Source organism: Ambystoma mexicanum, chromosome 2p, assembly GCF_040938575.1.
Source record: "Ambystoma mexicanum isolate Mex_15411 chromosome 2p, UKY_AmexF1_1, whole genome shotgun sequence".
In the NCBI taxonomy this organism is placed as follows: domain Eukaryota; kingdom Metazoa; phylum Chordata; class Amphibia; order Caudata; family Ambystomatidae; genus Ambystoma; species Ambystoma mexicanum.
In genome coordinates, this window is record NC_090923.1 from 719,105,743 (window position 1) to 719,118,845 (window position 13,103).

Below are 13,103 nucleotides of genomic sequence, written 5' to 3' on the forward strand. Positions count from 1 at the left end.
AAAATGTCCCATCAGCTCAATGCATAGAGGTACGCCGCAGAGCCCATTGTGCATGCTCAACGGACGCGGGTGGCAACAAATGTATGTGCAATAGGGCCGTTTGGAGAGACCCACCCTGTTGCACTGGAGAGACATTTACAGCCACGGGAAGTCTTTGTGGCTGTTCAAAGGCCTGGCACAATGGAAGTTGCACTACACCGCTTCTCTTTTGGAAGTCACAGCTAAAGTTAGGCTCTGGAGATTTTGAAAGAACACCATTGATTTCTAAGAGAGACCTAAATGAGGCTCTTAGTGCCACCAAGGCAGACGTTAGCTCGCGTTCCAACCACAAGAGAAAAGGTCTTGGTGCAGAAATACCTTAGAATAAGTTGTGATAGGTGTTATTTCAAAAGGTCATCCTTAAAAAACGGTATAATTCAGTGTATAGTAGTCCAAATTCAATGTTTTATTTATTTATATGCAGGTCGAATAAAAGAACACATTTGAAATACAGATCTGATGAAACATTAGTGATTCATTATGTATTTACAGTCTATTACACCGAAATCCTACATGTCAGGAAAGCTGAGCAAATTGACTTTCATATTTCTACTGAATCCAAGAGACTGTCAAGACAAAATTCTGTATGGTTAGTCATGGCATATAGATTGGGGGATTACAGCATTGCTCAATGAGTAAATTAGACCACACTTTGGTTAAAAATCCTACAGTTCATGAATTTTGATTAGGATGAGATTGAGGAGGGGGCTTATGTCTCCCCCGCTAGAAACCATTTTAGAATACAATACAGTGTCATGAAATGGTTACGGAGCAAGGAACTCAAGGACAATGCACAGAGCTACAGCGCTTAATAATCATGGTTTAGCGATAGCGTCACTGTACCGAGGTTCTCATGCTAGGCGGCGCGAGATCTAAGGTTTAGGCATGCAGTTCATATGTACAGATCAAAAGCCAGAAGAAGGCATAGTATGGCCGAAACAGCTTGCAAAACAAGAAATGGCAGAGAGAACTTGGTTATTTCAATGCATACCTGCCTCTTCTTAGCCGTCTTAAGAAAAGGGACTCTACGATCTGCCTGAATCAACTTGAGGCGCTCCTGCTACTAAATCTAGTTCTTTCTCGGGGGCAGGGGGGCGGGGGTGGAGGGCTGTCATGGTACAACATGAATGGCATAGCCATCCCTGCCAACCAAAGGAGGGTATGCACTTTGTCTAGACTTTGGCGGGTGCTCCCTTTACAACTGCATTTATAAACCAAAGAATTCTGGGTGGTTTTGTTGATCGAAGGTCACCAGGTTTTCTGAGATTACGCTTTGAAAGTGTTCCATTGCTGACGACTAGAATATTTGGCATTCCGATCTTTTGGATTCACAAGGTTTCGATGGATAGACCTGTGGGTAGCTAAAGGAGCCCACTCAAACCTCTAAGGTTTGTGACATTTGGTGCTTCTAGGAATAAAATCTATAGAAATAAAAAATATAAAGGAATCTCAGTTGATTGGGGCGCTGGTGTCCATCTCATGGCCCCAGGTTCCCATATTGTCCTTGACGAGATAGTACTGCCGTTGGTGTAGAGGAAATAACGTCCGTAGTTGAGTTCAAAAGAAGGATGCAAACACGACTGTCCTTTAAAAAATGAACAAAATAAAAACTGTGAAATGGGGAGCCTTGTCGAAAAAGCGGCAGAGATTCAATCCCTCTGTCGAGGAACCTGATCGCTTTGACACGCACGCTCGAGCTGTATAATGATGCCACTTTGAATGGTTGTGGTCATTTAAAAAAATTACTAATGAGAACTAATTTGTTGAACACTCTTGCACAGGCTGGTACTGTCCAGTTGATAGAAGGGTCAAATGCTGTTCAGATACCTTAGAACTAGCACATCCAATAATATCACAGAAAAAGCCTGTTCATAGTAGATGTCAAAGGACACGAGTGGGGCTTTCTTTCACACAGACATGAGGGTCATGGCTCAAATTCCATTGCTGGGTACAGCCCCAGATGAATGTATTATTGGATGCGAGCAGCTGGTCATTGCAACTCAAATGTGTAGATTAAAATGACGAAATGCTTGTCTTCACAAATTAGCAAAACATTCAATCATAGTCCCCATTGGAAGGAAGCATCGAGCACGTCTCTTGTTTTGCCAATAGCCCCATTACAGGCAGTCATCCCACAAATACCTGCTGATCGAGATCCCAGGGAAATAGGAACCTGCCACTGCCTCCAGTGTCAGACAAATGAATAGCAAAGTCCTTCTTAACAAGCCCTTTTTGGCCATTTACTGCCTTGACCAAACAGAGCCTTTTCGAGGTGTTATACGAAATGGGGAGGCAATACGGTGAGTTGTATCGTAATTTGAAGAAGAATACAGTGCTAGCACTGAGGCACTCCCCTCTGCCTCTGCTTCTTTAGACCAGACTTTGCATGTGGGGAAGACATGTTGAATGAACACATGAAAATTGAGAGAGAAATAACGGTGTGGGTGGAAAGCTCCAGAGTGTCGTATTTGCACAATCACAGCTTCTGCTCCATTTCATGCTGGCACCAAAATTGGCAATAAGGCCTTCAGTCTCTCTGCGAAATGCTGACACTGCTAGCTGGCGAAGTGCCTTGGCTTTCAGACACATCAATATTCCCAGAAGCATTTGGAGGAAATCCAGAACCTGGTGATTGGACTGGGCCCTGCCACCACCATCTCAGTGGAGTGCTTTGGAATGCATAAGTGTAGCTTTCATTAAATGTGGGTGGGACGCGGTTCAAAGAAGGGTGGGGGCATTCGGGGGACGGACAGAGGCAACATAAGATGGAGACCACAAAAGACTACTGAAGCATCTTCCAGGTGTTATGTGAAAACCTCTGAAATTGACAAGCAATCAGTGGGACACCATGCTTAAAATGGAAAGGGTTTGTCGATTTGATGGCTATAGGATGCATCTATACACAGTGGGCCATATAAACAATTTTGAAAACTCGCTAAAAGCCATTTAAAGTCCATTAAGAATATTGGAGTATACATTTTAATGAGAATTAAACAGGCTCTCCGAACCATCACCAAGACCATGTCAATGCAAAGAAATCCAGATTTGTATTGGCTGCATTGAAGTGAGCTACTCTTATAGGAATCTTGACGCAGTTTCTAAAGACCCAGCGCATATCATTTTTAGTCATGCCACGTGCGGTTACTCAATTTATAAGACAAAAAACTATCGAAGGAACAAATTTGGCAAAGAAATACTTGATGAAAAAATCTAACGAATTAGAAAAAATGGACAAAGGCTGAACGGTCTAAAAAAAGTATTAACATAACACAATTTAGGTTAAGGTCCTACACAAGCCATGGACACAAGAGATAAGTAATCGCAAATACGTTGACATTTAAATATATCATAGTTCTACATTAAAATGAATTGTTACAAATAAAATGTTACCCCCCCCTTGATGTAAAACAAAAAATAAAGATGCCATGGATAGAAAATCCTTCCAAACAAGGTTTCAAAACCGCATGTACACTTCATAACAAATCTACAGAATCATATCAATTTGTCGAGTTTTCTTTCTTCAACATCATTTCCACACATCAACAACTCAATATACGGATGCAAATTGTTCAGACTTGTGTCTTTCAGTTCATTTTTTATAGGCTATTCTTTTGTAGTGAGAATGGTCTTCAAATCTGCATATAGAGGATGCTGTCAAATTTCGCAGGAGCTGGAACTTGTCATTTCTGTGCTGTGTGATGGACCGGAATAAAGAGTCAACAACAAGAATGCTAATTCTTCCTTTGGTGGATGGAATTACCCGGAAAAGTCTGATGCTGCTACGGTTTTAGTTGTTCCACTGTTTGCTCATTCTTGTCGTGTAGCATATTGGGGATGGCGATTTCATTGGTTAGTGGAATCCATTAATGCAAACAAGTGCTACCCATATAATCTGTTCTTTAGACAGGTACAAAGAGATGCAAACCTTATCCTGTACTTGTAACGAGATGGGAGTGATGAAACTAATACGTCACCAACAGGCTATATAACTCAAGCCAGGACATCAAGTAAAATATTCCGTCCTTATGGGAGACTTTGGGACCAAGGAAGTGTTTCTGAGCCCAGCATGGCCGTGACCCTCCGGCACACTATGCTCCAAAGATCCATTGCAATCAGCCAGGGCAAAAGAGACCTTAGTATAGCGGACGTCACCGCCATGCCACAAGGTACGCTCCAGCACAGCCTTCCTTTTAGACGGTGGGGGAGAGGGCACTCAACCAAGAACAAGGCACTGGGGGTCACGAGGATGGCAGAGTGGGGGAGAGGCTGGGATGGTCCGTCTTCAATTCTTTTCATGTATCAGGGAATAAGAAGAAAGGAACAGGTCTGGAGTCAGGACAAGTGGCTCGGGATTATTAGGGCTGCATCTCGGCACGGAGCATCCACGGGAACCAGCAGCAGAAGAGCAACCTGCAGGGGAGACAAAAGATTAAGGAGCCTTATGGAGGTGCATGGAATTTAACCAAGCATCCCTGTCAATCGTGGTGTAGGGAAAGGAACTCTTGTGTCTGTTAGACTTGCTGCATGATAGTACACAGTGTTAGTGCGGCCGGAGTTCAGAAGCTTCAGGTCTCCTCCGTTCACCATCACTTGGTATTATCATTCGATACTTCATCTAGCCTCAGATAGACCACAGTAAAGAAAACACTTTTTTGGCATATTAAAAAAAAAACAATTCCCTTGAAGGAATACTACGCTTCCGCCTGACAGCCAGCTCCATTCAAGATACAGTCAAAGACAGAACTGAATGGAAGTGTGATGCAAAGGTTTACCAAAGGGAGCAAAAGCTTGTCATAATGAAAGGGACACATTAGCTCCTTCAGAAATTGTCTATCTCAGTAGTCACCCGTTTCATCCTGTTAAAAATCCTGTTTCATATTTCAAAGAGAAAGTAGGTAAAATTCAACGACATGTTACCATGGAGCCCTCACAAGATGCCGTCGCCTGTCCAGATGTACCTCACTCAGACTACTCCCATAGAAGCAGAATTGTAACTATTTCCAGAAGCCAAAAACATAACTAAAATCAAAAAGGGTAGACCATGTGCACGACTCACAAACCCTTCTCTGGTTACTTTCATTAAAGAAAACTGTGGTAGGACTACAGCCCTGCAAAGGATAATTTTCTCTTGTTGAAACTATCTCTCAAACCTATGCAAACACTTTGCAATTTCTGCCTTTGGGTCACTTACACTCATGAATTCTTCTGGACAATCACCATCCGGGTGTCCAGCCTCAACAAAGGAATGCTTGTTTTCATTTTTTACTACGTTCCACCTTTCCTCCTCCTGCTGCAGGAACAGGCGTCAGGACCCACCTCTCTCTGGTGTAGAGGTTCCCTGAAGCCGTGCCTCCCAAATTCCAGCACCCTGTGGGTGTGTGTGCCAATCCAGGTGGTCTTTCCTCTGGCTTCAACACACTGCCAGTGAAATACTGTAAAAGTAAGGACAGTGTGTTGTTTTACAGGCTCAGCTCTGACCACTGATTAAGACCTTAGTACAGGATCTGGGCTGGGCTGCTCCCATTGGTGGCAGTAACTGACTGATTTGCATATGGCTGGACCCCATTTGCAATGGTGCAGACGGGCTAAAAAACGGTGGTGTGGAAGGTTGCCCAGAGCAGTGCTAGTGGTTCAGATTAATTCAAAGCCTTCCACCCATCACTTTTCTGGTTATGCGTAGTACAGGATCTGTCACACACCATCGGATGCAAGGATTTCATCGGGGCTCCCACCATGGATTATTAAGCTGTCTGCTAGAGCCAAGTCTGCGCTGACCAGAGGAAGCCCATGGACCAGGCTTGAGTGTACTTCACCACTTGGGATCCTGCGTTAGATAGGCCTGCAAAGAGAGTGAGGCTCGTATGACTGTTTCCCGTAGTCAAGAGTAGTGAGCCTATATGCCCACAGGATAGAGTGAGCGGTAATTTTCCTATCAAATCGACAAGGACAGTTGCTTGCAAATTGCTGGGCAGGATTTGCTAGAGCGAATGAAGTGCCCACAAGTGGGTACCTGAGTTTAGAGGAGCACTGGGGATACAGGTTGTACAACTAATTAGAATACATTTTTTGTTAGAAAAAGTTAAGGTCATGGAAAATATAATTCCATTTGGGAATAACTGGATTTCTGTGATTTGGGAAATAATAGCGGAGTTTTCCCATATGGAGGCGAGGACTGTGTGCTGACCCTACTATTGAGAACGATGGCCCTGCATTCCCTCACTGAGCAGTGTGTTGAAGACACATACCTCATTTAGGCAGACCGGTTTCATTTTATAGTAGTGTGAGGGATATATTTACCTTATTAATGGGGTAATGGCTAAACCTGGCCTCGTCAGCCGCTAAGAAAGGGCTGATGTCAGAAGCTGCTTCAGAGAAATCCCAGATCTATGCGCTGGTAGACAATACTCCGAAAAGGGGCCTGTGCCATCAAAACTGGAAAGGTTATCAGATTGTGATTACAAATTATCCTCTGCTTTCTTAAGCCATAGGCAGATATGTCAAGACACAGAAGGCAATAAAACACAATGGCCCTCATTACGACCCAGGCGGTAAGGGGTTTACGCCAGCGTAAACTTCGCCGACCCTTACCGCCTGAGTACGAGTTCCCGTAGCGCCATGGTGATTTTTATGCCTGCTTTTTTCAGGCGGTAAAATCCATGGCGCTAAGGGACCTTGTTGTTAATTACGCCACCGTAATTTACGGTGGCGTAATTAACGCCTTCCCCACTCCCATTATGCCCTATGGGGCAAAAATGGGAATGGGGAAGGGTAAATGGGGATTGGGGACTTACCGCCCCGCCAAGCTCGGAATGGGGCGGTAAGTCCGCCAACCACCATGGCGGAGTTTGCAACTTAGCGCCATGGACCATGGTGCTAATAGCACCATGGTTCTCCGCCAAGGTCGTAATGAGGGCCAATGCCTGTGTAATTTTTCAAAGTGTCCTCATGCCCCATTTAGCCTTGCCGATTGCCGCCCTCAAACCTTTCATAATACCTGGAGATGGAATTTTCCGAAGTGATGTCTTTCGGAGTCCTGACAGCTGTGAAGTTACGCTTTGGCTGTGTTACTGAAATGAGAAGACACATTTTAATGTTTTGCAGAGTAGCAATATGGCAGTGGCACCACACAGGAAATCCCAATTTAAAAAACCAAGGCAATTTGTTTGACTTGCAGTTAAAATCAAGAAGGGGGCCTGAGGGGAGACTATGTAACACAAGACATTTTCATGATGAGGAGTTGAACTTAGTGTTGAATGTTACATATCAGCACTTGGCCTGGGTGGTTTAACCAATCAAAAGGCTCGGAATGAGGCAATTGTGTCCCATTCTGAGACTTTCGGTTGTCTCTCTGCACCTCTCCATGCTTGTGGTCACACCTCTACCTTCCGCGAAGCTGGGCCAGCTTCCCTGCTCATCTTCTTTTCCTGGATGCACCTCTGATGCCACTTCGCTACCCAATTCTTGCGCGGCACCCTCTGCATTGGGAATGAAAAGGTGACTATCTCCTGAGATGGAGCACCCATTTCCAGTTTCACTGGTGGCAACATTTTCCCAGCTTTGACTTTCCCCGTGCTTACCATGCAGTCTTAATGTCATTGGTTTGGTGTGCGTGCGACCCCGTATCTCCTTTTGTTGTTTCCAGCCATATTAGCACCTGGGCCCTCTTGCCCAGGTGCTAATAAATAGACTTCGCTCATGGCTGTAACATCTGTCAATGGCCATAAACCTGCCTGAGCTACCTCACTTTTCTCAGCCATTAACTTGGGCTTGGGCTTTCGGGCCATTAATAGTCATAGGTGTTACCATGAAGCTATATTAGCAAACCATGCCAACTTTCCCAGAATCTTGCAAATATCTACATTTAAGAATGAACAGTAACTGTGCAAAATATCTACATTTTAAAATGAACAGCCAATCCTCAGCCTGTAGACTATATGCTATTATCATGAAATGACCTTCCTTATGGAATAATCAACGTTAAAGAAATCCCTTCGAGCAATGAGGCTACACACCCTGCACGGCTTCAAATCGGGGTTTTCCTTTAACTATATCCTGATAGTTATGTGTACATATGAACAAATATTCCTCCATAACAGATATCAGGTAGTTCTTTGGATATTGTTCCCAAGTGAAGATCTGAAGTTCTCTACTAGGTGAGATAGCATATTCTCTTTGGGTGTGGAACCTATGCCTGAATAAAGGTAGGGGCCCTAGGCTTGTCTCATGATGGAAACCTCATGCTTCTCCCGTGCCGAAAGTCATAGAACCATCTTAGTGGAAGCCCTGTGGATCTCTCAGGGTGGAGGTGGCATGGGTGGATTGTGGTGCGACTCCCTTGTTTTTACAAAATAGATGTCCCGTGTTTCAGTGTGAGTCTTGCCGTTTTCTCTGGGAGGCAGTCTCATTGATCCCTGAAAGGGATCCTCCATAAGGAGGATCCAGTGCTTCTTTTGGGGTGAATCCCCAATGGTCCTATCACAGCGGAGCTCTCCTGGTTTTCCTATAGGCAGTGTGGCAAATCACGAGGGGTCATCAATACTTTAGATGGGGTAGACCCTTTTCATGAGGCCAGGGAAGTGAGGCCGCTACCCGATAGTCCACCTGTGGGTGATATTCCATGGGAGGATCTCATGGGAGGGAGGACCCCATTGAGAGTAGTGACCATGTCACCAGAAGAACGCAGTATCGTTTTAACCCCACCACCTTCCCTGAAAACCCCACCAGTTCCACATTATCTGTTACCTCCATGTGTTTTTGCAATACATCGCCAGCAAGAACTACTGGGACGAGGAAGAGGCTATGAGTAATGGGGATCACAGATGAGAACAAACTCATCCGCTCTAGTCTTGTGAATGATCCTATTAACTAGCTGTCATTCAAAGACAGAGAGGGAAGAGAACAATGGCTTCTTCGTTCTCAGCATAGCGTGGGCCGCGAGGTTGGCCAGGTATGTGTAGACTGGCAGAGCATAGAGGCACACAGTATCCGTGGGAGAGACGCACTCGCAGAGGGCCCACTAGGCAGAAGGCAGACCAGAGTTGAGGGAAGTTACCTCCTGGTAACTGAAGCCTCTGGAATGTCACAGAAGCAGCGCCGAACTGCAGAGGAGACGCACAGAAGACCAGAGAAGGTCCCATTGTACCGAAGACGCTGCTGAAGCTCCTGGGAGACCCACGAACAACCGGAGGGAATCGGCCAAGGCCCTACAGGTACAAGGTTGGCTGATCCCAAGGTTGGGGAGACCAAGAAGGAGCAGAGACATAGCGAACCATCACAAAGGGAAGGACACCAAGTAAAGGGAGTGGGGGACCTGCATTGGGAAAGTGAATCCCAACCCATAACAAAAAGGGATACAAACATTAGTATGCAAATAGTACACATTGACCTTCGCAAGCGAGTAAACCAAGCAGTGGTTGAAGTGTACGAAAAGAAGTAGTGGAACTATGTTCCTTGCTGGCCTGCACCCACTCCCCACAAACCCCTTCATCACTCCCCTCCCACGCACAATACAACCCCCCAAACACATGCGCCTGCCATTTAAGGGAATGTTAATTGCAGTGCATTGAAAGTGCAAGTTTCAACTTCTTCTTACACTTTTATTTTAAAACGAAACCATTCCAGAATGGTTTCTTTTTAAAATAAAAGTATAGGAGCTATAAAATGTAATTTAAAAAAGTATAGGAGCACTGCTCCCGACTGCTCCCGCTCACCTCCCGCTCACTTCGACCACTGAAACCAAGTATGTCGTACAGAAGCAGGTCGTATAAAGAGAACTGTGAGCTGGAACTAAAGGGGGACTAGGATCCACACTGGGGAAGTACACCTAAAGTGATAATACAGAGGAATACTAAATTGTCAGAAATACGTGACACTCAAGAGTGCTTGGCAGGAGGGTAAACCAAGGCTATGGGTGAATGTGAGGACACCAAGACCAAGGACATTGAGTTTCCCCCTTGGCAGGAGAGTGGAGCAGGGAGTGGGCACTCAGAAAGGGTCTGGGACCCTCAGCACAGCTTGGGAGAGAGAACCAGACTACCCTCTGTTGCAGTACCTGGAAGCCAGGTCTGCTCAAAAGGTGTCTGGGAGCCACCAGCCACCTTTTTTTACAAGACAACTGGCTTGTAAAAGGAATCCAGCTTCCTTGTCACACGGCCTGGAAGTCAGGTCTGTCAAGTAAATACAGGGATCTACCTTGATGATTGAAGACACAGAGACCGTTGGAAGGGTTCTAGGGAAGGGAAGTAATCCATCGAGTCTTATGGAACCTTTGTTTTGTTTCTTCTACAGTTTAGATAAAGCTGGAAAGAAACTGGGGAATGGGAGTCAACCCCTTGAGTCTTGTGGAACTTGTATTTACTATTTCTACACCTTTTTGGATCTTGTGTTTTGTTCTACAAGGCAAGGCTGCAGGCGGACAGCCAAGAGACATGTTCATTTTGCACCTTTTGTGAAGTTTAGTTGTGAGCGATAGGTTAGGATTTGGACACAGGATGGCGAACATTGGACATTCTGGCACAGACTGTTTTCTTTAGTTCGTTTTGTTGAGGCAGGGAATCCCCTCATGGCGAAAGGGCTAGTTAGGATTTCCTCCAACCTCCCCATTTTTACTACAAATAAAAGTATTTGCCAATCATGATGCCACCCTTGTGTCTGTCTCTTACTCCTACACTCTCACAGCAGATGGTGAGCGGAGATCCTATGATTATGCTCAGAGAAACAATTCCACCATTCACGCAGTTGTGGGTCCCATGGTTGGTTCTATGTATTTTCGTATCCACAATTTTTATAGCAGATTGTATGGTTGTGAATATTTCCCTCTTTGCCATATTATCACTTTCTTCTTTCTTTTAATGCCCCTCCCCACAACCAACCTCTCCTTGCGCTGACCACCCACCACCATCCCCTTGTCCCGCGCCTGCATATCACCATCGTCATATATATATATATATATATATATATATATATATATATATATATATATATATAGCTCAATTATGTCATGGGGCTCAAATTGCCACAACTGAACAGTTCATTATGGAAATTGTGGAAGGGAAACCACTGCAGAACCGCATGTTACCCTGAAGCATACCTGTCTTAACAGAAAACTAGTGTGTACATTAAAGGGCTCCTGGCAATTCCCTGATCTGTCCAGGTGGAAGGATTAATACAAAAACAAATGATCAGGGCGAGCCTGAATATATTATGACCCCAAAAAAGGATTTATAATGAGTTTACCTAATTAAATGGGAGACATCACAGTTTATTTCGTCAAATTAGTACAAGACATTTAAATACAATTGTTTAACAAAGTGTGTCACAGGAAAAGAAAAAATAAAGCAACAATACAGTGTAAGCATAGAAAAATTAAACATGTAGAAAAACTGAAAATATTGGTTTTTACAAATGCAGGAGGGCCCCTTTACATCTGTTGGGAACCACAAATCATTCTATCTACTGAAATAAATCAGCTTAATAGACAGTATGAACAATCAATACAGTATAAGGATGTATACACGATTGTGTTTCGGCCACAAGGAGCAGCTGGAAAGTGCCGTCAGTAGGGTGGCCTTCATCAGGACGGGTACAATTGATCAGTGTTCAGTTAATGAGTATCACTGTGTGTACATCTGCAAACAATGATGAAGGCCGCCCTATCGACAGCACTTTTCAACTGCCCCTTGTGGCCAAAACACAACCGTGTCGACATCCTTATACAATATTGATTGTTCAACTGTCCATTAAGCTGATTTTATCAGTAGACAGAATAATCTCTGGTTCCCAACAGATGTAAAGGGACCCTCCTGCATTTGTAAAAACAAATGTTTTCAGTGTTTCTACATGTTTAATTTGTCTATGCTTACACTATATTGTTGCTTTATTTTGTCTTTTCCTGTGACACATTGTTAAACAATAAACTGTGATGTCTACCTTTTAATTCGGTAAACTCATTAAAAATCCTTTTTTTGGGGTCATAATATATTCAGGCTCGTCCTGATAATTTATTTTTGTATTAGCCAAAAACTATGCAAATTGCCAGCTGTCTTGAAAAGAGCATCACATTATTGTTTGAGGACCACAAATTCTATGCATAGCTTCACTATGGTGTTTTTGATTATTGGTAAATGTTGCTTTAATAATTTAAAGAAGAAATGGTATTGACAATACTGGCACAAGTGCCAACATCATGTGTTTATGTTGAAAAGTTGGTTTCACCAGAGTGTATCTCTGCTGAAATATGGTCATATGGGGGCGAGAGACATTATTTAAAATTCCCTGTTGTGTGTGTAGTGGAGCTCATGTATTAAGTCCCCAGAATGAGGCATTCAATTGGACCTTTGGAGATGACAAAATGATGGAACGTCAGCAAATTGCAGGTTTGGCCAATGTTTCAAGGAGTAGATACCAAGAAGTACCGGAACAGCCAGTGGTGGGCTATTATTTGACTGTGTCTCACTTCTTGTTGTAAGGGAACACTGGCATACAAACTTGACTTTGTACAAAAAAAGGGCCTTTCAAGGTGACATGGGCCCGAGTTCTGCTTTGGACCACCTGGGCTTGATGCATACTTGAACTAACACTTCATGCACTGGTCTACCTTGATGTGTAAGGAGAGGATGATGGTATGGAGGACCTCGAGCATGTATTCCATCACAACTCCTGGCTCCCTATATGCTCTATTTTGGGAGGTGGTAGCAATCAGAGGAAAGCAGTGCCAAGGCTTGATCTACTCTTTTGTTTCTTAATAATAGAATCTATCTACTGCTGCATACCAACTCAGTTTGTTAGATCCTGTGTTTCTTGTAGGTGTTGGAGGAGTACGATCTTGCTTCATATACGTCCAGCCAACATGTCCAGACGAAAATGCTGCGAAGATTGGTCCACACTTTAATGTTATCAATGCTATCTGCTGCGGTCTGCTGGATAGTGCGAGTCACTGGGGTGAAAGGAATACTGGAAGCTGTCTTGCTAGTATGCTCTGCTTTGGACTCTTTCCTGATCCCCACATCTGGGTTTGAGACTAGCCTTGTGATCGTTGGCTGCAGCATTTTTGACAGTCCATTATA

At 44.1% G+C, this 13,103-nt stretch overlaps 1 protein-coding gene across 3 annotated transcripts in view; it reads right to left on the bottom strand.

Annotated features, from left to right (window-relative positions):
- Positions 1-424: 424 nt before the first annotated feature.
- CLIP3 (CAP-Gly domain containing linker protein 3) overlaps positions 425-13,103 on the bottom strand; it is a 199,709-nt gene continuing 187,030 nt past the window's right edge. For all 3 annotated transcript variants that reach the window (XR_011302001.1, XM_069644314.1, XM_069644313.1), the window contains exons 13-14: positions 7,034-7,106; positions 425-4,449 (exon numbers count right to left, since the gene is read on the bottom strand). Coding sequence is in view for 2 of the 3 variants with exons in the window: in XM_069644314.1 (XP_069500415.1) it covers positions 4,395-4,449; positions 7,034-7,106 (128 nt within the window). In the remaining variant the exon portion in view is untranslated. The remainder of the gene's footprint in view (positions 4,450-7,033; positions 7,107-13,103) is intronic.